The sequence below is a fragment of the Emydura macquarii genome, unplaced genomic scaffold (assembly GCF_026122565.2).
Source record: "Emydura macquarii macquarii isolate MOO-44397 ecotype Brisbane River unplaced genomic scaffold, CSIRO-AGI_Emac_v2 contig_1253, whole genome shotgun sequence".
Taxonomy (NCBI): Eukaryota; Metazoa; Chordata; order Testudines; family Chelidae; genus Emydura; species Emydura macquarii.
The window spans coordinates 12,193,466-12,216,090 of NW_027131390.1; the positions used below are offsets into that span (position 1 = coordinate 12,193,466).

At 41.1% G+C, this 22,625-nt stretch overlaps 2 protein-coding genes across 2 annotated transcripts; one reads left to right on the top strand and one right to left on the bottom strand.

The window, feature by feature from the left end:
• Window positions 1–5,030: 5,030 nt before the first annotated feature.
• Window positions 5,031–14,777, top strand: MCTS1 (MCTS1 re-initiation and release factor). The gene is made up of 6 exons (XM_067548184.1): window positions 5,031–5,201; window positions 6,953–7,105; window positions 7,807–7,904; window positions 8,816–8,949; window positions 10,816–10,883; window positions 14,549–14,777. Exons 1-6 carry the CDS (start codon window positions 5,191–5,193, stop codon window positions 14,628–14,630), a joined length of 546 nt encoding a protein of 181 aa, XP_067404285.1. The 5' UTR covers window positions 5,031–5,190; the 3' UTR covers window positions 14,631–14,777.
• Window positions 14,778–18,545: 3,768 nt separating this feature from the next.
• On the bottom strand, window positions 18,546–22,393 carry C1GALT1C1 (C1GALT1 specific chaperone 1). Its single transcript, XM_067549709.1, has 2 exons — window positions 22,256–22,393; window positions 18,546–20,350 (listed from the first exon to the last, which is right to left on the bottom strand). Exon 2 carries the CDS (start codon window positions 20,342–20,344, stop codon window positions 19,388–19,390), a length of 957 nt encoding a protein of 318 aa, XP_067405810.1. The 5' UTR covers window positions 20,345–20,350; window positions 22,256–22,393; the 3' UTR covers window positions 18,546–19,387.
• Window positions 22,394–22,625: the final 232 nt, after the last annotated feature.

A 22,625-nucleotide genomic window follows, 5' to 3' on the forward strand; every position in this document is an offset into this window, starting at 1 on the left:
AGAAGCAATAAAAGAGACCGGGAACTAGGAGGACTGATGTATAGGGGAAATTAAAAGGTAAGCCTCATGGAATCAGGTCCTAACACTGTGAAATACAAATAAGGAGGTAAGTGACGACTGGGGAAGAGGGGTGTAGCCATTCATTTTCTACAAATATTTGAAGATTATAAACACTAAGGAGAGAGAGGAATTACTGAGGGTGATGCATAGATGTCCCCTGATAACTAAGAGTATTGGGATGAAATTAAGAAAGGGAAAATTTAGGCTGAATGTCAGGAAAAATTTCCAGGCAGTAAGATGCTGTTGGAACAGACTTTTAATTGAAGAAGTGGAAACCCCATCACTTATCTTATTTAAGATGAAGAAAACACTATAAATGTACCTCAGGAATAATCCCACATTAGCAGGGACAAGGACTAGATCAAATAGGTCTTTTCCATCTGGTGATTGCATGGACTGCACAGTTTAGTGTGAAATGCAAATCCTTCAGCTACTGCACTTATTGGCAACTGGAAACCACAATAAAACTTTTCACTTTGGCCTCTCTTGGCTATGAGGTTTCTTGTTTAGACTTACAGTGGTTTTGTCATGTAAAAAAAACCACAACATACCGACAGGCTTTTCAAGTAAGGAGATGTGGTGAATAAATGCAGATAATTTGCACCAGAAGGCTCCATGCTATCTGGCTTTAGTATTTCTGACAAAACTCCAGTACTTTGTCAACTGTGGCTTTCACAACCTTGAATTTGGTCTGCTAAAATTATGCACTGGATTTTGTTATTTTTGTAAATCCTGATCAGAGATTCACAATATAAGGAAGGATTTTACAGTTTGGAAGATAAATTAACCCATCCTGGTAAATTTACAAAAATGAAAACCTCACTGACACACACGCTCTAGATTCTCACATAAAATAGCATTAATTGTCAACATACACATCGATAAGCATTTGTGGAAAGAGAATAGTATAGTTTGGTATTTGACATAAAGATATAGACTTTGTTTTGCAACACGAGACTTGTAGTTGGAACTGTTATAACTGGTCCCACACCTTTGTCATAATGCACTTAAATTTTAATACTTTAAAATATATAAACCTATAAAATCAAAACGAGTCACTTTCTTAACATTCTCTCTTGATCTTGCTATTGCTATTGATTTTAGTTTGCACATTTTCACTTTCTGATCACTCTTTTGCCAAGCCTTGAATGAATTCTCCCTACCCAATATGCGCACACAAATACAATCTCTCATTTGCAGATTTGGTAAATGGAACATTTTAAGATTACAGGGCTAGTTCTGTCTTTCTATATTTTCTCATGGAATATCCACATTTTAAGTAGGATGTTTCATTTCATGCAAGCTGATGTGGTAATTATAACTCATCTTTTGGTGACTTGACTATCTGATTCCATCATATGTACAAAAGTTCTCAATCTTATGGACCCTTTTGGTTTTAATTTAGATTTATGATTAAAGTAGCTGGTACTCACTAACTGATTAGAGATAAATGTCCATCTTCTGAAGTCTGATCACATCACTTAGTTACCATATGTCCGTTATTGCTTCTAACTTTTTTTAATTTATATTGGTATTAATTCTTACACGTACCCCATAGCTCTTTTCCCAGGTGATATTGTTCATTCTTCTGCCTTTCATATCCACTTACAGATTTTAATTGTTTGTGAGAAGCCTGTTCAGATCTTTCCTACCAAAACAGATGACATTTGTTCTTCATTTATAGCAGTATGTAGAGAGTGTGCTGCATTTACATTACATAGGATTCCACCTTCTACCCTGATAATTTAAAGCAGCATACCTCAATGCAGGCTATATTTAACAATTCTTGTCTTACAGTTGCTCACAATTCTCTGGAATCTCATTTCTCTTTTGTTTTTTTTCTGTGACGATAAAACAATACTTCTATGCCTCCCATCATGTATCTGAGCATCTCACAAAAAGTAATGAATTTACCTTCACAACAGCCATGAGATATGGAAGTATTAGCGCTGCTTTACAGATGGGGAATTAAGGGAGAGAGGGTGAAACCATCAGTGGACTTGAAGTCAATGGCAAAACTCCCATTGACTTCAATGGGCTAGGATTTCACCCAAAAGAGATGAAAGTCCACATTAATAAAGTTAGGAACCTGAATGCATTTTGAGGATTTGGGCCTCAGTAAGTTGGCTACAATCACCTATTAAGTCAGTGTGAGAACCAGGAAGTGAACTGAGATTTCCTGTATGCCTATCTGGTATCAACTTACAAGGCCACCCTTCCAAGTCTCTTGTGCCTATGATTATGGAGCCCTTGTTGCAGCTCCAAAGTAATGGTTGTAACTTACTTTCTATAAGACCAAAGTAGGCCTTCTCCAATGACACATTTCTCAAAACCAGTCTGCATGATATCTCTCACCTGTGGTCTCTTGTTATTGTGTGTGTGTTTAATTTTCCCAATTTGAAGTGAATCAGACTGTTTTAGAGAAGTGGAAGTGAGAAGGGGTTTCCTATCTTTTTAAAAATAATTCAGATTTGTTATTTTGGAATGTCTCAAGAACTGCTTATTTGAGAAACTATACTTTTATTTGTCTTCAGGGAAAATTAGTACTTTTGGCTTAATTCTGAAAGGTTATGAAGGTACTTAGACCTGGATCACTCCTATTGTAGCCCGATCTATAGATTACCTAAGATTCCCCAGTTATCACTTTGAGGGTTGACAGAGGCAACCTATCCCTATGGGCTACACCTGGGTAGGGGAGCACATCGATAGAAAGGGGTATTCTCTATGATACTGCAGGTGCTTGTGGATCACCATGGGCCTTTCACTGACATCAGCGTGGGTTGGTCAGAGAAGGTGCATGATGCATGCATCTTCAGGAACACTGGACTGTACAGAAAGCTGCAAACAGGGACTTTCTTTCCAGACCAAAAGATTCCAATGAGGGATGTTAAAATGCCCACAGTGATCCTGGGAGACCCAGCCTACCCCTTACTGCCATGGCTCATGAAGCCTTACACAGGCAATCTGGATAGTAGCAAGGAGCACTTCAATAACAGGTTGAACAGGTGCCAAATGACCATTGAATTTGTTTGGCAGATTAAAAGCTCACTGGTGATGCCTTTATGGCAGGTTAGACCTAAATGAGGAAAACATTCCTATGGTTATAGCCACCTGCTGTGTGCTCCATAATATTTGTGAAGCTAAGGGTAAAAAGGTGGAGTGTAGAGGCAGATCAGATTGCCTTGTGGCTGAATATGAACAACCAGATGTAAGGGCTATTAGAGGGGCACAATGGGGGGATCATTCAAATCAAGTAGGCCTTGAGGAACCATTTTGACAATGAGCACCAATAAGGTGTCTTTGTAAACAGCACGATGCCATGCTATGATTGCTAGTCAGCTTGCACTGTGTATCCATATGAGGTGCACGAGAGTGACAGTTTGACTCCCTAACCATTAGGTACCCCTGCCGCAGCTCTTTGATTTTTGGATGGCACTGTGGTGTGTCCCATTCCTGGCCCTTCTCCACCATTAAACACGAAATTTGAACATACCTATCAAAGTTCTTTCAGCTGGAGCAGAGCTGGGGCTGCATAGCCTCCTCTCCCCAAATTCCGATGAGCTCCAGATGCTCCGGTGTGCTCCAAACAGGACAGTGTTTGGTGTGTGAAGCTGCCATGATCACCTAGAAAGATGAGATGTGACCTCTCTATTCCAACCAAGCAGGAAGTGGAATTGCAAAAATTCCTGGGACTTTAAAAGGGGAGAGGTGGACGGCTGCAGGACAGCGGAGTTCAAACTGATGGCCAGAGCAGTCAGGATGGGCATTGTGGGACACTTCCTGGAGGCCATTTACTGTGACATAACCAAGCAGTGTGACATAACCAAGCAGTGTTGCTAAAAGTTTGGTGCAAAAAGCTCTACGCCTCTGGTTGAGATGGTTTTATTTTGTTACAAAATCAGGGGAGTTGGGTCAGCTGGGGGGGGGAGGGGGGAGATGTGATTGTGTGTACACCACCACTGTGATGGCACAAAAAGCTGACTTTGGTAGACAAAAGTCTCTAGTGTAGACCAGGTCTAAAGACGTTACTGCGGCATAGCTGCTATAAGGTCTCACATGTAGCTGCTCTTTGCCGGCGGGAGAGAGGTCTCTTGTTGGCATAATTAAATCGCCCTCAATGAGTGACAGTAGCTAGGTTGGTGGGTGTTTTTTTTCACACCCTTGACGGATAAAAGTGCCAGCAGGACTTTAAAGATTTTGCAGCCAGCCAAGTTAAAGGTGAGCACAAAGCACTTGGCAGAACCACAGGGTATGATTTTGCAAAGTCTGCACTGGAGCCAACAGGGCATGCAAGGGTGCTGACGTGCCACAGAGCTACATGTCTGTGGATGGACTAAAAAGAGCCAGGAAATGAGGCCAGTCGGGTGGGGAACTGGAGCCAGGGGATCTGAGTGGGGTGTGGGTGTATAACAGGTGGCAAGGCAGAGTGCTGTGAACAGTCATGGGGTGCACACAGCACAGGTCCCAGCAGCGTAAGGAGGGGAGTGGAGCAATGAGGAGCCAGGGTAGGGTGACCATATAGCAAATGTGAAAAATCAGGGTAGACAGTGGGAGGCAATAGGAGCTTAGGTAAGCAAAACCCTTGAATGTTTGGGACTGTCCCTATAAGCTCTGGGCATGTGGTCACTCTAGGCCAGGATGAGGCTCTGGGAGGGATGGGCCCAGCTGCTGGGCGGCTCTGCAAAGGCAGGGGGTGGAGAGCGGAACGCCCGGTGGGCGGTGTGCGGGAATCAGCTGAGATTTGCGTGCGGAGGGAGGGAGGAGGAGCAAGACACTCTTTCCCCGCCTCCCTAAAGCCACCGGCAGCGCCTCACCACCACCAACCTCCTCCGCTTCCCCTGCTTATACGCATGCGCTGAAAGGTGGTGCCGCGCATTGGTTGCCGGGAGTTGTAGTGCCCCCGCCTGGCGCTCGCGTCCCGTTGTTATGCTGGGGTTCGACATGCCGTAAAGCGGCCCCGCTTCCGGCGGGGTGGGGGAGGGGCTGAGGAACGGAAGAAGGGGCGGACTGCGGGGCCTCGTGTGAGGGATCAAGGAGCCTGTGGATGCCAGTTCCGTCTCTAGTCCCTCCGTCCGCCCGGCCCCCCAGGGACCCGCCCGCCTCCTCCGGCCGGCACCCAGTGACCCCAAGATGTTCAAAAAGTGAGTGGGGGGCTCGGGGGGAGGGGGCAGAGGCAAGTGAGGCCGCTCCCCAGGCGGAGGCTGCTTCCCTTGGGTGAGGTAATGGGCGCCCCTCGTGGAGCCGGGGCCTGCCCCCCTTGACGGAGCCGGGGGTCCCGTGCTGGCGGCTGGGGCCCTGCGGACCCCGCCAATGTAGGTGGCGACGCCTCCTGATGCCGGTCACTAGCATCTTCCCCCGGCTGAACAGAGCTATGTGGGGCTGGGCGGCCTTCGCTCCCGGGTTGACGTTCATTGCGGCCAGGCTTGGGTTCCCGTGCCCACGCCCTCAACCCTTGGGGATGGGGCGACCCTCTCCTAGTCCCCAGCACAATGGCCTTACCCCTCCCCCCCGCTCTCCCAGCCACTGCGCCCCCCACGCACGTCCCGACTTCGCGGGTGTGTTAGAGCGGTGCACCAGCGAAGGGTGACACGAAGCGCATCACTGTGAGATCGAGCCCCGTGTTACCATGGCTCAGCACATGGGCCTGGCTGGGGTTTGTGTGTTGGGTGTGTGTAGGGGATAAAATGGACACTGGTATTTGACAATTTCATATAATGCTGTAGACTTAATGCTTGGTGCTCTCTTTATAGTGCTGTAGTTTGTGTATTTCTGATCTTCTGTAGTGGTGTTTAATTACAAAATGAACATGACTAAACAATTATCCTGTCAAGCATTTTAACAGGTTCTCGTTATCCCTACAGCGTAAATGTCCAATAACTGACGCAAAGAAGAAGTGTCTCAAACACTAATACAATGCTGTCCTTAGCACTTTTCTTCCTTATCTTTTATTTAGACCGTTAAGTCTGTGCCTAAGAGTAAGTGCTCTTTCCTAGGCTTTTGTCCTGCTGTCTTCTAGCTGGTGGATTTCAGAGAATATGTTCATGTGGCAGATTCAGTTTGTAACTTCACATCTAAATAGTTTGGTAATAAAGTAGATCAGTGGCATTGTTAAAGCAACTAACTTCTGGAATAATGTACATAAGTCACTTTTTAAAATAATGCCATCACATGTAACCTGGATCTAAATATAGATTGAAAAGACTGTGTAAATAGGTGTTAGAATTATTACTAAAACATATTATTTTATTTACAGACATAACTATCAGCTTGGTAACATACATCTACCAAAGCAGAGAAAGAGCATGCTTTTTTCACATACACTGTCAAAGCTAAGATAAACTCATAAACATACAGTGACTTGTATGATTGAAATGGTACAAATTTAGGCCCCAATCATGCAAATTGTTCTATGGGAGCAGAATCAAGCCCTAAAAGTAGATGTTAATGACAAGACTCCCATTGACTATAATGGAGCAGGCTCCAGCCTTTGGGGGAGACTCCTCTGGTTGTGTGGAGTATTGTTGACTTCAGTGGGACTGACCCAAACTAGGAGAAATTGGGCTTTACTTGTTGTGAAAGCAAGTATTCTACATCTAAATGCCATTTAATTGACATTGATATGTTGTAAATTGTGTTGTATTACTATTATCAGATTATGTATTTCCTTTAACCAGTGAGTTGCATATTGTCCAGATTAAAATTAGAGAATGTTTTTGTGACCAAAAAATAAATAAATTAATACACGTGGGCATTAAATTGTAACCTTTTGTGAAAGATGTACAGTGCAATACTGCCAGAGGTTTGATAGCTAAATAACATGTGCTTTTTAAACGTAAAATAATGATCATACTGGGAAATTGCAGACAGTGAAGTCTGTTTTGTTACTTGGCAGGTTCGATGAAAAGGAGAATGTATCCAACTGCATCCAGCTGAAGACATCAGTTATTAAAGGCATTAAGAACCAACTGATAGATCAGTTTCCTGGAATTGAACCATGGTTAAATCAAATTATGCCAAAGAAAGACCCTGTCAAAATAGTAAGATGGTAAGTTACTCTTCTTGCAAAATAGTTTTTCTCTTGGGTATCATAAATGAGAGTTCATGTAGGAACTTATAAATTATGACCAGTCCAAAAGAAACTGTGTTCACTATGCTTTTGTAAAGCGATGTAAGAACTCTTCTGAATAACTGAACCATCACCTGGTGCTTGGCTGACATTACTGGGAATAGTTATCCCTGAGAATATATCTTTATCAACACACACAAAATAAATAAATAAAGTAGATATCTTCTTCAACTCTTATTTGCTTATGCTTGGATAACTGAGGTTGGGAAGAGTGTATTATGAGGCGAGGGAAACGTGGAGAGTATTTTTCACCATATTTGGCCTTCCAACTATGACTTGACCAAGTCTAGGTTGTTTTTGGTGTTCTGTGAATAGAGTACTTGTGCTGAACTTCACTGTCAAATATTAAATTTAAAAAATAGAGAAAGCAAACACATAGGACTGAAGGGCTGTACCTCTTTTTATTTGTATTGTTGCTAAGGGGAAAATGTTGAGGAACTAAGTTATATGAGGTTAGTAAGGAAATTAGTGACTAAAATTTTACTGCTTGAATGATCCATCTCTGCATCTCAAATGGTTAGATGCAAGAGGACTGAGCTATAAGAAGTGAAACACTCAATAAATGCACTACCCAAAAGGATTAATTGGCCATTAGAATAACTTTTTTTTTTTTCTTTCAGTCATGAACATATAGAAATCCTCACAGTAAATGGAGAGTTACTGTTCTTCAGGCAAAGAGAAGGGACATTTTACCCAACGTTAAGGTTACTTCACAAATGTAAGTCGCTGGGAATGATAAGTTTTATCCCATTACCCTTAGTTATATCTGCTGGTTCTACCCAATGTTTCTTTAGATTATTTTTTTTCTCTCCAAATAAATTGTAAGTGGTTATCATGTAAATGTCCTTGTACTGTATATGTAGCTCCTCTACCCCCCTCCCCCCTCCTGCTCCAAAACATTGTATTTGCTCAGATCCATCCTTTTCGATTTTGTTTTGTTGCTCTTCTCTGAATTCTTCCTGTTTGTTTACACAACTCTGCTACCAAAGGATAACATTTTCAAAAGCTCCTAAATCCCACTGAAAATCAATGGGACTTAGACTATTAAGTGAGTTAGGTGCTTTTGGAAATATTATCTGGCATGTCTGGAACTGATCTCAGTATTCTAAATGTAATTTTGCAGAGCTTCTCTCTCCATGACATTTTATTTGTCCTGATCCATTTCTCTTTGTGTTTGTGATCCTCGCTGCTACTGCCCCATCAAATTTAGACTGTAACCTTTCAGATAAAGGACTGCATTTTTACTTGTTTTGGGGAGCACAGATTTGGATACTTCAAAACAACAATGATGTAATTATGAGAATCCTTACTGAAATTGTTGCCTAATATGTGGGAGATCTAGGTTCAGTTGTCTTCATCTTCTTTGAATCAGTAGTGGATGAAAACTGTGGAGACAGTGCTCAAATCCTCTGGGGATGGTGTTGCCAAACAGCATAGCCTCCAGATAACTGACTGGGTAATGATAAATCTCCCAAAAAATCTACTACCACAATAAATTAAATTCATGATACCTGTAACTTGTTTTGTCCTTTTTAACTTGAATCCACCCAGTGATATGGATTACTGATGTCTGTTGTCTGCCCTTCTACAGTGTGGTAAATTATAATTCTTTATTTCCCCCCCTCCTAGATCCATTTATTCTACCACAGCAACAGGTTGATAAAGGAGCCATTAAATTTGTACTCAGTGGAGCGAATATAATGTGTCCTGGCCTAACCTCTCCTGGAGCAAAACTTTACCCTGCTGCCGTTGATTCAGTTGTTGTATCCTTCTTGGTCAGTTATATTCACGATTGCCACAAGAAGAGTGAATTGTCTATCAGGGTATTTTATAACTTAATCATAATCTGTCCTGAATTATCCTGGTTTTTCAAGGGCCTGGCCTCTAATAGCCTGATGGAGGACAGAGGCATTCCGACCCTTCTGTGGAGTGAAGATTGTTCCGTAGTTCTTATTATGCACCAAAACAGAAGTAGTCACTAATGATTACAGTTTTGTCTGTAGTTCTTATTTAAGTGCTCATTGAGGGTCTGGATGCTGTTTCATTAATCTAAATAGAATTATTTTAATGCACAACTAGGCCCTATCATTAAATCATCCAAACTAGCATACAAGGAGACTGGGGAAGAGAGATGTAATTCACTACACAAAAGCAAATAAAAAGAATCAGCTGAGAGCTTTGCTCAAATGTATAATGATGAAATCTTGGCCCTACTGATGTCAAAGGGACTTTTGCTATTGAGTTCAGGGAGCCAGGATTTTACTTTATGCCAGTTCCAATGTGGTTAATCTCAAGTGTCTCTACTTTGCTACAGCTGTTAGTTAGCATGTGTCATTGTTAGGCTTAGTAATGAAAGAGAACATATCTGATGTCTCTGGTGGTTCTTCCGGTACCCAGGACCGTGAGTCACTTTGTTACCCCCTTCCTCCAGTGAGAGGGGAGTCAGTGGTAGCAGTCCCTGACACTGTCAGCCCTTCAGCCACTAAAGCACTCTCCTCTAGGCTTATGCCAGCCTTTATTTTGCCTGCAGGCTAACAATAGGTGTACCCCAGTCCACGAATCCATTTTGAAACATTCCCCTGTGATATCCAGCCCGACACTGGCTATTCACAGAATTTTCAGATCCTGTGCACCCAAAAGTGCAGTGTTCCCCTATTTACTAGTTTTATTTTAAACCACCGCTCCTTTATCTCTGATGGTTTCCTATTCAAAGTCTTAGTATTGCACAAGGCTAAACAATTAAAAGCCTTGAATTGCATCACTGGCCAAACAGAGCAGGGTGACAACTCCCCCTTGCCCAAATGAGCCATTACCAAGACATCCTGGTGACTAATCTTTACTTTTTTTACTCCCAAGTCCATAAAGCATACTTTCAGTATAGATACATTATTCCTTAAATAATACCTGTATGTACATCTCACAACGATTATGAATCTTCTCAAGTTATGAGCTTTTTGTAGATAAATATCCTGTAAAACGTGTTTGGTGTAATGAGTTTGTCAGGTCTGAGGTGAGAATTGTTTGCAAAGAACAGGGGACCCTTTGGCTAGGAGATTGCGTCACAGCCTCATTGTTGTCTTACTATGGTTTCAGCTCCATCATTGGTTACGTTCCTCAGGATTTTGGCTTCTTGGTAGTTTAAAACAATATCCCAGATATACAACTTTAATCAGTCCATCCTTCCTTTAAGAAGGATAAGGCCATCACCTTTTCTTATTGGGCACAGAGGAAGCAGTTAAACTAATAGCAATACAGTGCTAACTTTGTGTTTTTTATTTCACTCTTGTTTAAAGGCAATAAAAACTATGGTTGTGAGTGGTTTTGCACATTGACTCAGCAGTTTAATGCACTATATTTTTTTCTGCTTAACAAATTTAGAGCACTAGTTTATTAATAGTCTGACCAGTGTTATTCAGTTAAACATTTTATTCTTGGACAATGTCTTAGTGTTTCCAATTATATTTAAGAACTAGGTTCTTAAGTGTAGTCCTAAAAGGGCAATGGTTAACTGACAGTAACAGACTAGTAACTGACATATCTGAAAAGGTGTTTCCTAATGTTTTGCTGCTTTATTTTTCTGAGATGGGCATTTTTTTAAACCTCGCATATTCCTTAGCTATATGTTGTAGGCAATAATGGCTGAAGGAAAACAACATGCACTGTGTGTTGGAGTCATGAAGATGTCAGCTGAGGACATGTGAGTCTCTTTTTAAGAATTGATATATGCCCTACCCCTTGTGATGATTCTTCGTTAAATTAAGAAAACGGTGACCTAAGCCATGGTTTCTCAGTGTGGCTGTACCACTCTTCCTTCCAAGTACGGAACTCATTCAGGCCTCTCTTCTGCTGAATCATTCTAAAAAGCATAGACAAATCAATTTTGGTCTCCTTTCCCTCCTGCAGAACTGCAAACCATTATTTTATTTTTTTGCATAAGGAGAAGGAAAGATGCATCTTGTTCTGAAATATGGACAGTGTCAGCTTGTTAATTTTTGTTGGCTGGTTTATTTTCATAAAGACCTCAAACAAAGAAGCATCTGTATATAAAATACTTGCTACCTGATGGGACTCAATGGACCGAGAGAGTCATAGTTTGTGGTCTAGGAGGCTTGAGTCTATCACAGTGATGTGGTGAACAGTTTATGGTTGATTAGAAGTCCTACTCTCACTCTTTATCTTTGTCACTTGCCCTTTTCTTCATGTTGTTTGCTTGTCCTACCCCTTGTTCATCTCCCATGCATAGCATTTCTTGTTGCTGAGGTAAGGTAGCTTGGCTAAGTTTCTCCTGGAACTTAAAGGCCCAGTCGAGAGAGAAGCAAAGTGAAAAACAACTAGATAGAGAAGGAGGAGGCAGAGAAGAAAATGTGTAAGACAAATGGATGTTTATTTAGGAGAAAATCCTTTTATCTCCTAACTACTATTAATGTAAGATTTTTTTTCAAAAATACCTAACTGATTTAAGATGTGTCTACGCTTAAAATGCTACAGTGCTGCAGCTGCACTAATGTAGCACTTCCGTGTAAACACTCACTACAGCAGTGGAAGGGTTCTCCCATCGCTATAAGTAATCTACCTTGCTGAGAGGCAGTAGCCAGGTTGATGGAAGAATTCTTCAGTTGACCTAGTGCTATCTGTGCTGGGGGCTGACGTTGGATGTGTGTGTGTGTGGATTTTTCATACTCCTGAGAGAAGTAGCTATGGCAATGTAAGTTTTCAGTGTAGACCAGCCCTCAGGCTTCTAAGTGTCTAAGGCAGTGTTTACACTACAAGCGCTACAGTGGCACAGTTGTAGCACTGCAGCTAAGAATTCTTCCATTGACCTAGCAGTGTCTATACCGTGCATTAAGTGGGCATAACTGTCTTTCAGGGGTTTGAATTTTTCACACCCCTGAGTGACGTAGCTAAGTCAATCTACGTTTGAGGTAGACCTGGCCTAAGTGACTTTAGAAAATGATACTTAACTTAGGTTCCTAAAATCAGTGAGATGCTTTTGAAATTTCTATACCTTGAGGCTCTTTATGAGGCACCATGAACATGTGAAACGTTAAATAAGCAGAAATCCTCCCTGAGAAGTAGGTAGATATTGTAGCACTATCCACATTTTACAGATGGGGACACAGGGAAATGTGGATACTTGTAGTCTTGTGTAAGGTCTGCAATCACTTGCCCAAGGTCATTGCAGATGTGGGCTTGAACATACTCCAGTCCTGCAGTCTAACCACTGAATATCTTGACTCTAAAAGAGAGGCAAGCAAAATAAACAGAAGGGGAGAAAGAAAAGGGATAGAGAGGAGAAAACAAATGGCAAAGGAAAATGAGAATAGAGATGACCCATATAGTGTCTAGGTTAGTACAATGTATTGTTTCATAAACGTCTGCTTTTTAATGCACTTTGTAAGGTCACCCATCACTTTGATTGTGGCTGCAGAAAACAATGACAGAAGATTGATAAAGTAACAAGTCAAATTGCTGCTTACAGTTGGGCCAGTCATTAGATTAAAGGGGTAATTGCTGTTTAAAAAAAAAAAATCAAGATCTCCAGAGGTATGTAACTCTTCTTCCCAGTTCTCAAGCCTAGAATGTTTGCTGTTTTTGTCCTGCTTGGGGCTGGAACTAAATTCCATATGGTGTCTGTATTAAGGTGATACACACACAAAAGCATAACTTAGAAACAAAAGGCTATTAGAAGAAGAATATCACTTCAGTTACTCACTGTTAGCAATTTTCAACTGTCTCATGAAGGGAGGGGAGATTTCCTTATTTTACAGATGGGGAAACTAAGTGACATGCCTGCAACCAGAGTTGGTGGTGGAGCTAGAATTAGAACTCTCAAATTCTGGATTCCAGCAATGTGTTCAGTCTCTGCCACCATACCATGATGTGTGCCAGGGGATCAGTCATAATTTTCCTAATAGGAATTTTGCAGAAAGTGAAGCAGTTTTCTCAAGTAATAGAAAAGCTGGTTGAATAACTGAGGGTTCTATCAAAAGGGTGCAATTACAAATTGGTAGGATGACAACTGGGAGATTCCTGCTGTTTGAATGACTTTTGTCACCTTAACAGGTAATTGGAATCCTTCAATTCAAATCATTACCTATGTATAGAAACAGCCTATGCTGTTAATTACCATAAATAAGTGGAAAGGAAGCAAAAATGTGGTTTAGAGTTAAAATACGCCTAAAAGAAATCTAGGAGTGGCTTGGTGGTTGTACATTGCACTGTCATGAAGAAGACTGAGGCTATATCTTCATTAGAGAGCTTACAGCAGCACATGCTGCTGTAAGATCTCCTGTGTATCTGCTCTATGCGATGGGGGAGAGCTCTCCTGTCAATATAATTAATCCACCCCCAATGAGTGGTGGTAGCTATGTTGGTGGAGAAGCTCTCCTGCTGACATAGCGCTTTCCACCCCGATGTTTGTTGATGAAACCGTCAATGTCAGTCTCTTCCCCCCACCCCATCCCTGAATGACATAAGTTATACTGAGATAAGTGGTGGTGTAGACATAGCAAGAGGTTCAGTTCTGTGTGATGTCCCTAGCACTCAGAGCTGGAAGGGCCCGGATCAGTACCTAGTCATATTGAGCAGAGAGAGGCCCTAAATTAAGAAATAAATCCATGACTTCTAACTCTAGACCAGCAAAAATGAAGTGTTACATCGGTAGGGAACTGATATCCAGAGGGAGAGGACTGATCAGAGGTCATTAGTACCTCTTGCTGCTTATTTAATGAGACTGTAAGAACGTTAGCTTTGGAGGAGACTGCGCAGCCTACTTTCCCAGCAAGAGAAAAAATGATGCCATGGAAGTTTGAATGAGAGAGGAGAATCAGCAGGCATATAGATGATGCACTTGGTTGAATGAGTGGAAGATCACCTGATGACAAAAGTAAAGTTATAATTATATTTCATTTCAGTCTAACAGTTTTTATTTGTTTTTCTTTGCCCTAGACAATCTTTTTCTGGTAGGCAGTCTTTGTTTTTCTAGTTTCACATCAGGACTTGACTTTTACAAATATAATTGAATCCTCACTTATTGGAAAGTTTGTTAATTTTCCTGTTTGTGGTGTGAGGTGCAGCTAAGCAGTAATGTTTGCTTCCTACTTCAAGGATTATTTTTTGTATTATGTACATTGAACTTTATTTTGTAAAGGCTCTGCTTTAAGTTAAAAACTAAGGTATAAAGACAAGGTCAGCTTACATCAAGAGGATCTTCTGCAGTTTTCAATGTATTTTAACATGAGCTAACTAACATGACTACAAACTGTAATGTAGACAAGCCCAACACGTTAGTTGGGTTGAATTCTAAATATATGGTAATGAACCAATATACCTATCTTTTACATTTAATTTTTCCTTCCACAGTGAGAAAGTCAACAAAGGGATTGGCATTGAAAATATCCATTATTTAAATGATGGCCTTTGGCATATGAAGACATATAAGTGAAGAAAAAGAAACTGTGTGACTCCAAAGGAATGCACTTAGAGTAAATGGACTGCTCTGTAATTCCTTCTGTTTTTAATGTGACTGAATGTACAAATTATTTTGTTCTGTGGCTACGCTAAATAAATCAAGTGAATAGCAGTCCTGTTAGCTGCAATAGTTCCTGGACTTTATTACAGTCTTAAGCTTTTGTCCTAAATCCATGTTGTCAGAATACTTGAAGATTGTATCTGATGAAAAGATCATATGTGAACACTGAGAACATTTCCTGCTAAGAAGAGAGAAAGCTAACAGGTGTAAAATTATGTGCTTGCTCCTAGCACAGTAATATAAATTGGATTTTTGAAATATTTAAAGCTGTTGTATATAAAATTTCTAGAATGTGACAGTATGCATTTGCTTTTGATAACAGGAAGTCTAGAGAATGTTACAGTTCCTGATTTTAAACACAAACGGGATATTTCTATGTTCCCTATACTTAGTGTCCAACTGTAACAGCTTAAATATTTACTCAGGTGAGTTGCTTTTTTTAAAAGGTGCAATTTAGTTTATAGGTTTTATGGACTATAAAAGAAACACTGGGTAGTGAGACATCACCATAATATATAGGATATGCTTTTCAAATCATCAATTACCTCGGGATATTTGAGATGATCCATTTTTCCCTGCATTGGTAATCTATAGTAATGGTGGGCAAGCTTTTAAATGGCTTTTGTGGTATGAGACAGGCACCTGTTTGTGCTTACTCCTTGCTCTCTATTTTCCTGCTCTGATAACTGTAAAATAGTCACTGTTCAGTATAGACATGACATCAAAACACGATGAAAATCATGTAACCAGAAGTTAGTTTTTCTGGGCCAAATTTTAAAAGGAATATCAACTAGGCCTCCATTTGTGCATACTACCACCCGCACATATGCGGCTATTACTAATAAATGGGGTTTGCATGCAGAGTCATCCTCTGTGTTTAAGTGATTGTGCATGCAGAAAGGAGGTTGTATTTTAGGGAACCATCTGAGGTCTCTACCGCTCATGAAATGACTAGAGTGATAAATAACTCTACTCATCTTTGGAAAGATTTATTAATATTGTAAATCTTTTTATTTAGATTGTAGTATTTGCAGTTCTTAGTTTTGTATCAGCTAGCTTGTCTCATTCTGTTTTTGTTCAACATGCAGGAATCCTCTAATTCAAGAATTATTGACTCAAATACTCTTTCCTTATCCTAAAGTTTTATTACAATATGGGATATTGCCTATATTTTACCTAGCAATAGGTGGTGCTAGCTTGAAGACTTCTCTTCTTCAACTACTACACAGTTAAAAGGTTTCACCTTTGAAAATGACCAACAATTCTATTGCTCCAATTACTTACTGTATTAAGCAATTAATGAAAACTAAATTAAGCTGTATGGTAGCTACTACACTATCGTTGAACAAAGAAAGCTATACAACTACCAGTGCTTACACTTTATTCTAAAACAGTTACATATCAGCCTTTAAGCTTGATAATAAAACTTGTCTGAACTCACCATTAACAGTATGTGGGATTATATTACATGCCTTAGTTAATCTATTTCCCCTGTACTAATCAAGTAAATTCAGAATATATTCCCTTAATTATTTTACAAAATATCTGAAACAATGCAGTAACTGAGGCCTGTTCTATGAGGGGGCATAGAGCAAACTGACTCTACTTTGCCTCCTCGGTTGGAGTGGACCATAACTTAAAAGAAAAACAAAAACTGTCAACGAAACTTCCCTTAGGTCTAAGGGAAGCTGATGCCACTGAAGTGGTTACAGTTTACAGAATGAGGGAAAGGAGTAACTTACCTGTAATGAATTCTGGGCATGATTTGCATAGTTTAAAAACTGCTTTCAAGTAAAGCAAACTAGCTCTGCAGTTGCCTGCCGTGCCATTTCTTGGAAAGGAATATAACATCAGGACAGACCCCTCCAGGGCCTTATCATTCTAACTTGCTGCTGTAACTACAGCTTGGCAAAGCTAACCAGGATGGGGTAAGTTTAAATTGATTTAAGAATGTCCAGTCACATAGCAAGTTTAATTAAATCAGTTGAAAATTACATCTTTAGTTGAACTCATGCAACTTTGGGTGTAGGCCAGGCCTCAGACAATGCTGTAGTTTAGCCTATCCGCATCAATAATGAAAAAACGAAGGAAATACTTACTGAACCTCTCCTTGCCAAAAAAACTAGGCTGGAAACTCTAAAATGGCTGCTGCAGTAACTTACTACATTGGTCCTATTCCCTTCTGGGGAAGGTGTGCAGTAAAATATCACCACTCCTACCACAAAGAAAATATTGGAAATGTGTATGTAGACAGAGGATCTATAAATGATTGAAAACACTGTAATACCAACAACTTCTATGGCATTCCTGCACATTCCATGACAACTGCAGTCCCTCCTTCCTCATCTTTTGAAACTTGTGGGGCAAGTAAATTCTACAGAGAACCAATCTACTTCATAGGGCTATTTACTGCTCTACTGTTTCGGGGACTATAGTCTGGTGACTTGTAAAGACTAATGATTTAAAATGCCATTATTTGCTAACAGTAGTGTGTTCCACATTTATTGCTTCACTATCTTCTAGCTCAGCTCTGCTCCATTTCCAAACAGTAGCATTTTCCCAAGATGGTAAATTCAAGCAGTGCTCTCTCTCTGGTTCTCACATCAGCCAGAAAAGATTGTCTAATTAGAGTTTAGTTAATTTTGTGTCAGGAGTTAAATAAATTCTAGCTCACTCTCCCATATCAGGTGGCATCACATTCCTAACAGGAGTGAAAACTAGCTAAGACTTGTCACTACATGAACTGGGAATTACACAGCAGGAGATCTGCTGAGTAAGGAGATGCTATTTTTAGTCTCTTTTCTAACCATATGAGCAGTTCAAATGAATCTTGGAAAGATTTTCTGAATATGTAGTTTACAAAATACAGTCACGGTGGTGACTTTTACATGAATGGGTTGTTTAAAATACATTTTAATATCTTACAACTACTATCTGTACTTAAGAGTATTAACACAGCCAATTATTTTCAGAATCACTGCTTTGTGGACAATTACATGAAGCAGCTCATGCATAACTTACAAAGCAGATCTCTGGATGAAAAGCGAAATACAAGAGCGAAGTATGATTAAAAGAAAGGACACTCACTTAATGAGAAATTATATTGGCCATCAGCTGCAGGAGTTTTTTTAAAATCTACATATTTCAGTGTTTAATTTCCAGAAGTTTTGTTTGGTTCTTTTATGAGAGACTGCTTTGATAATGTAAATCCACATTTGGTAAAACTATCTCTGCCTGGTTTCCTGTACTCTACTACAGCTGAGCAGGTGTTAATGTCACAGTAGCAAACTTTTGAAAAAATTAGTTAGTTAGAAGGGATACTCATCTAACTCTACAAATAAAGAATGGGGAAAAACCCTTTCATAATTTTTAATAACAAGCCATTCCAGATTAAACTTTCCTACTTGTTTGTATTACACATTCAATGAAGCTAAGTGTCAGTATCTACCTTTCTGTGCCAGTTGCAATCAGCTAACTAATACTAGTTTTTAATTATAAAAGTGAAATTTTTAGTATACATTAGTATACATGTAATTTCTACTGCAGGGCATGGCATGAAGGAAAAGTTTGAGTAGGATTTATAGCAAACTTAATATTTTTGTTTCAGATGCAGCATTTCAACATTGTCACCTTCAGTGCTTTGGGTAAGAATATATTAAAGGTACACTGCCATCTTAATTTTTTAAAATTGCTAATTTCTAGAAAATTCTGCTTAATAGAGCATCTCTTGAGTTACCAGAACAAATTGGTTTTACAGGGTGATTCCCAACCCCCATTAATGTTTAGAATGGTCCTTTTAATAGGCCCAACAGCAATAACCAAGCATGCTTGGTCACACCCTCTGGCTTTGATCTCTGTCTCCTGCACCCATCTGTATGCTGCCTCTTAATTTCAGCTTCACTGGTGCTTTTGCAGAAGGGAGTGAAGGGCATGGACATGTTCTCCTCCCTGAATTATGCAGAATGCTAGCCAGTATACTAAGTAAACAAACAGGAAATGCATGTTTGTCATAGAAGTTAATGCTGTTTAATCAATCAGTGGGCACAGCAGCTTTCAGCTGATTATGATGCTGATTATGTTTTTTCATATTAACACTGCTATATTTTCCTGAAAGCAAAAATTCACAGTCCACTGAACTTTCTATTCTAGACCACAAAAAAAATGGAAAAAAATTGCTTTGCACTACTGTAAAGAAATCAGCTTGAAGTTGTACTTTAATACTAAATCTGTATTTCAGTTTTATTTGTACATCTTAGAAAGATATAAAGATTTTCAAGAAGTGCATGGAAGAGTTCAAAGAATCAAAAAATCTTGCAAAAATATATTTAAATTACAATAGATTAATTTGAGTTTTCACTTATAAATATTTAGCTGTACAAACATCCCCTATAAATTCATTTCCTTAATCGCACAAACATTTTAACATTGCCTTCAACATTTTTCATTCCGACACAGTCAAGAGCCAGAAACATTTTTGTATAAAAGTTTTTAGGAAAAAATTTCCCCTTTCCCCACTTTTAAAACTAAAATAACCACACCTTGATGTGCAAAAAATACACCAATACCATCAAATACAAAAATTGCACCAGCTTCTATACATGCAAGTCACATTATGCATTAACAGCTGACTGCATGTTCTACACAATATGTATGCCTTCTTTGAACTGATATCAGTCATTGTCTGAACCTGCAGGAGGTAAGAAAACCAGTGCATCTTTGAAATTGTGCCCATATGCTCTGAGCCTATAAACACCATACATCATTACATGCATGTGGGTAGGAGCCAGTCCATTGAAAGTGACAGCCATGTCAGAACAGCATCCCTCCACTACTTGTTGAGGATGATTAGCCATTGCTTCTTTAATAAGAGAGCCAACTGACTTGGTGTTAAAGACATCTTTTCCTTCAGAATCTTCTGCATTTTCAGCTAACACTCCAGTATATTTCAGGCAGACTGCGAGTTGTTTATCCTCAGAGAGTGTCCAAATCAAGCCTCCCTGTTCTGGACACTTATCAGGGTCTTCAAAAACTTTGGAGAGTCTTCTTAGGGATTCTATACTTAAGACAATCCCTCCATCACCATCTACATACTCAAGCTCTCCTGACTTTACAGTATGACCTATATAAAAAGGCTGTGATGCATCTTTTTTCAGCAAGAAGTATTTGAGATTTTCTATAACAGCAAATGTAGTTGGATGTGCTAGAAAGAACCAACTGTACTCATCTTTATAGCGTTCATATGCTAATTTATATGCTTTTCTCATCATCATCCACATGTCATTTGTGTTGAGAGCAATAGAATCAAACACCTTAACATTTTCAGAACTGTAGAATTCTGCCTTGTCACAATGTTTGCTCCAGGTTTCTTTCACTGCAGCCCAATGTCCAAGATCTTTAGGTTTTACAAGGATGATACAGTAAACACGGATATTATGGCTGAGCTCCATGCGCTCAGCTTCTGACAGATTTAAGACATCTTCCTTGTTAGGTGCTTGAATATGATGATGCTCATGGTGATGTGCTTTAGTCCCATGGCCCATCTTAATATGTCCTAGGAGTGTAATCAACACACAGAAGAGTCCTCCTAACATCATTCCTTTCACAAAAGAATTGCTTTCGGAAATCATTTTTTCCTAGAAAGAAAATACACCTTTTGAGAGGTTATGGAAATTATTTATAAAGATTCAATTTTCTCTCATTATAAACATTTTCTGTTCATAATTTAAAAATAAGTTCTTTAATTTTAAATTGCAATTATAGTTCCTCTAACTTTCTACTGAAGTTTAAGTTTTAAGCCACTTTACAATGGCACGAGAGGAGCAATAAGGAGTAATTAAAATGCTCTTTTACCAATCCTAAATATTCTTATGGTAAAGTTACAGGATAAAGAGGTTTCCAAATTAACTCTAAAAATATTCCCTCAGGGTTTTTATCCTCTGAAATCTGTGCTGAATCTCTTGTCTCGGCATTTGATGGTACAGCTTGCCTTTATCATAACAAAGGAAGTGGACACTGGCAAGTCAGACCTAGCTGTTTATGCCCCATGAGCTCAAAATCTTGGAGAGCTAAGGAAGCTGCAGCCTGTCTCATGCCAGGGCCCTGAGAACCCTAGTATAGAAATCCAGGTATCTTCAGAGAAGCAGCATTGTAGGTAATTAATCATCCCTTATAGAGAAAGGCAGCTGTCAGCTGAAACATCTGTCAACAGAAGGTGGTTTTCACTAGTTATTCAATCCAAAACATTAATCAAGTAAAGCTACTCCCAAGGAGAAAACTTTGCTATTATCAAGTATGATTCACAATCATGCTTTTCTCACTCCACACAGACTGACTGGGTCCCTGGGTGGGGAACTTATTACTGGGGATCACACTAAGCTTGAGTCTTGCCACATGTATAGTAAGAGGCAAGCTATGTCTGTGGGCTGTCTCCTTAACAACTAAACTGCAGAATGGTCTTAGCTGTGCATCCTGGGCAACAGTCACAAGGATTTGACTAATCAAATTTATTAATTGAGCTATGGGGAAGGGTTTGAGAGTTTAGTGCCATTTTACAAAAGGCAAGCAGAGGTACTTGTAACAGGGCAGTGGCTGCACACATGCATTTCAGTTAATTGGTTAGAGTCTCGGGGCCTTTAAAACTGGGAGCTGTAGGTGCAGGTGTCAAGAGGAGGAAGCATATAACCTACAGAAAGGCAAGTATTATATAAGGTTTCTTTCCTTTTAGGCAAGGGCAGCACAGTAGGCAGGAAAGTGCCACCTACCGTGGAAGCACAATCGTTCCCCTTCCCAGGAAAGGCCACCTTTATTAAGTGTTGTGCATTATTTTGAGTCTTCCATTTATTAACAGTTCTGCCCTAGGAAAGGGCACAGGAACCGAAGGGATCCTCAGGCTTTACTTGGCCTGTCCCAGTGGCTGCCCACCAGCGTACAGCAAGTGGGGCCATGACACCATCTTCTAGGGACAGTAACTGCTAGAGCCCAGACAGGTGCGGCCGCTGCTGAGCAAACGATAACGTGGAAGGAAGAGAGAGCGGAAGAGAAGGGAAGTGTGCAGGGGCAGGTCCTTAGGAGAATGAGGGGTGGTTGCTCCTCTCCGAACCTGCCGTAGGGTAGCTAGCGAGCCAGGGTGAAAAATCAGCACGGGGGAGAGAGGAACAGGCACCCCTAAAAGAATGGGGACGGTCCCTATAAAATCAGGCCATCAGGTCACCCTGCCCTGCTGCCCTGAATGGGAAGGGGGGGGGATCAGCCTTGTTCGGGGAAAGGAGGGGGGGCCCCACCAGAGGAGCCTGTTGGAAGGGGGGTTATTGCTCTCTCCCAGGGGCGGCATCAGAGGAGCCCGTGGGCTGGGCAGGGCGGGGACGGGGGTTCCCCTCTCGGGGGGGCTGGCACCGAAGGAGCCGGTGGGAAGGGGAGGGGTATTCCCCTCTCGCGGGGGGGCACCAGAGGAGCCCGTGGGAGGGGGCTTATTTTCTCCCGCAACGGACTTTCTCGGCGCGTGCGCGGGGCGGTTTCTCCCTCCCCCCACTCCCACTCACCGGTGCCACCGCGCGGACGGGACGCACTAGCCCACCGAAGACGAGCTCCCGCCTCCCAGCCGGAGATGAAGCCGGACCTGCTCCCTCTTCCGATTCCGGCCGGATGCGGCCCTTCTAGCCGCCGGCCACTCGCTGGTTCGGAGGGGGCGGGGGGATTAGTGTGAGGAGAGAGAGGGAGGCTGGAGCTGCGTGGAGCCAGAACGGCGGGGCGAGGGGGCGGGGAGAGGCAGCCGGGCCTGCCCCCGCCGAGTGAGGGAGAGGGGGATACACATCTCTCTGCCCGTCCACCCACCCTCCCTCTCTAGGATGGCCCCGCCCCATCCATCCCATATTCCCTCCCTTCCCCAGCAGGGGAGGGCCCGTCCACACC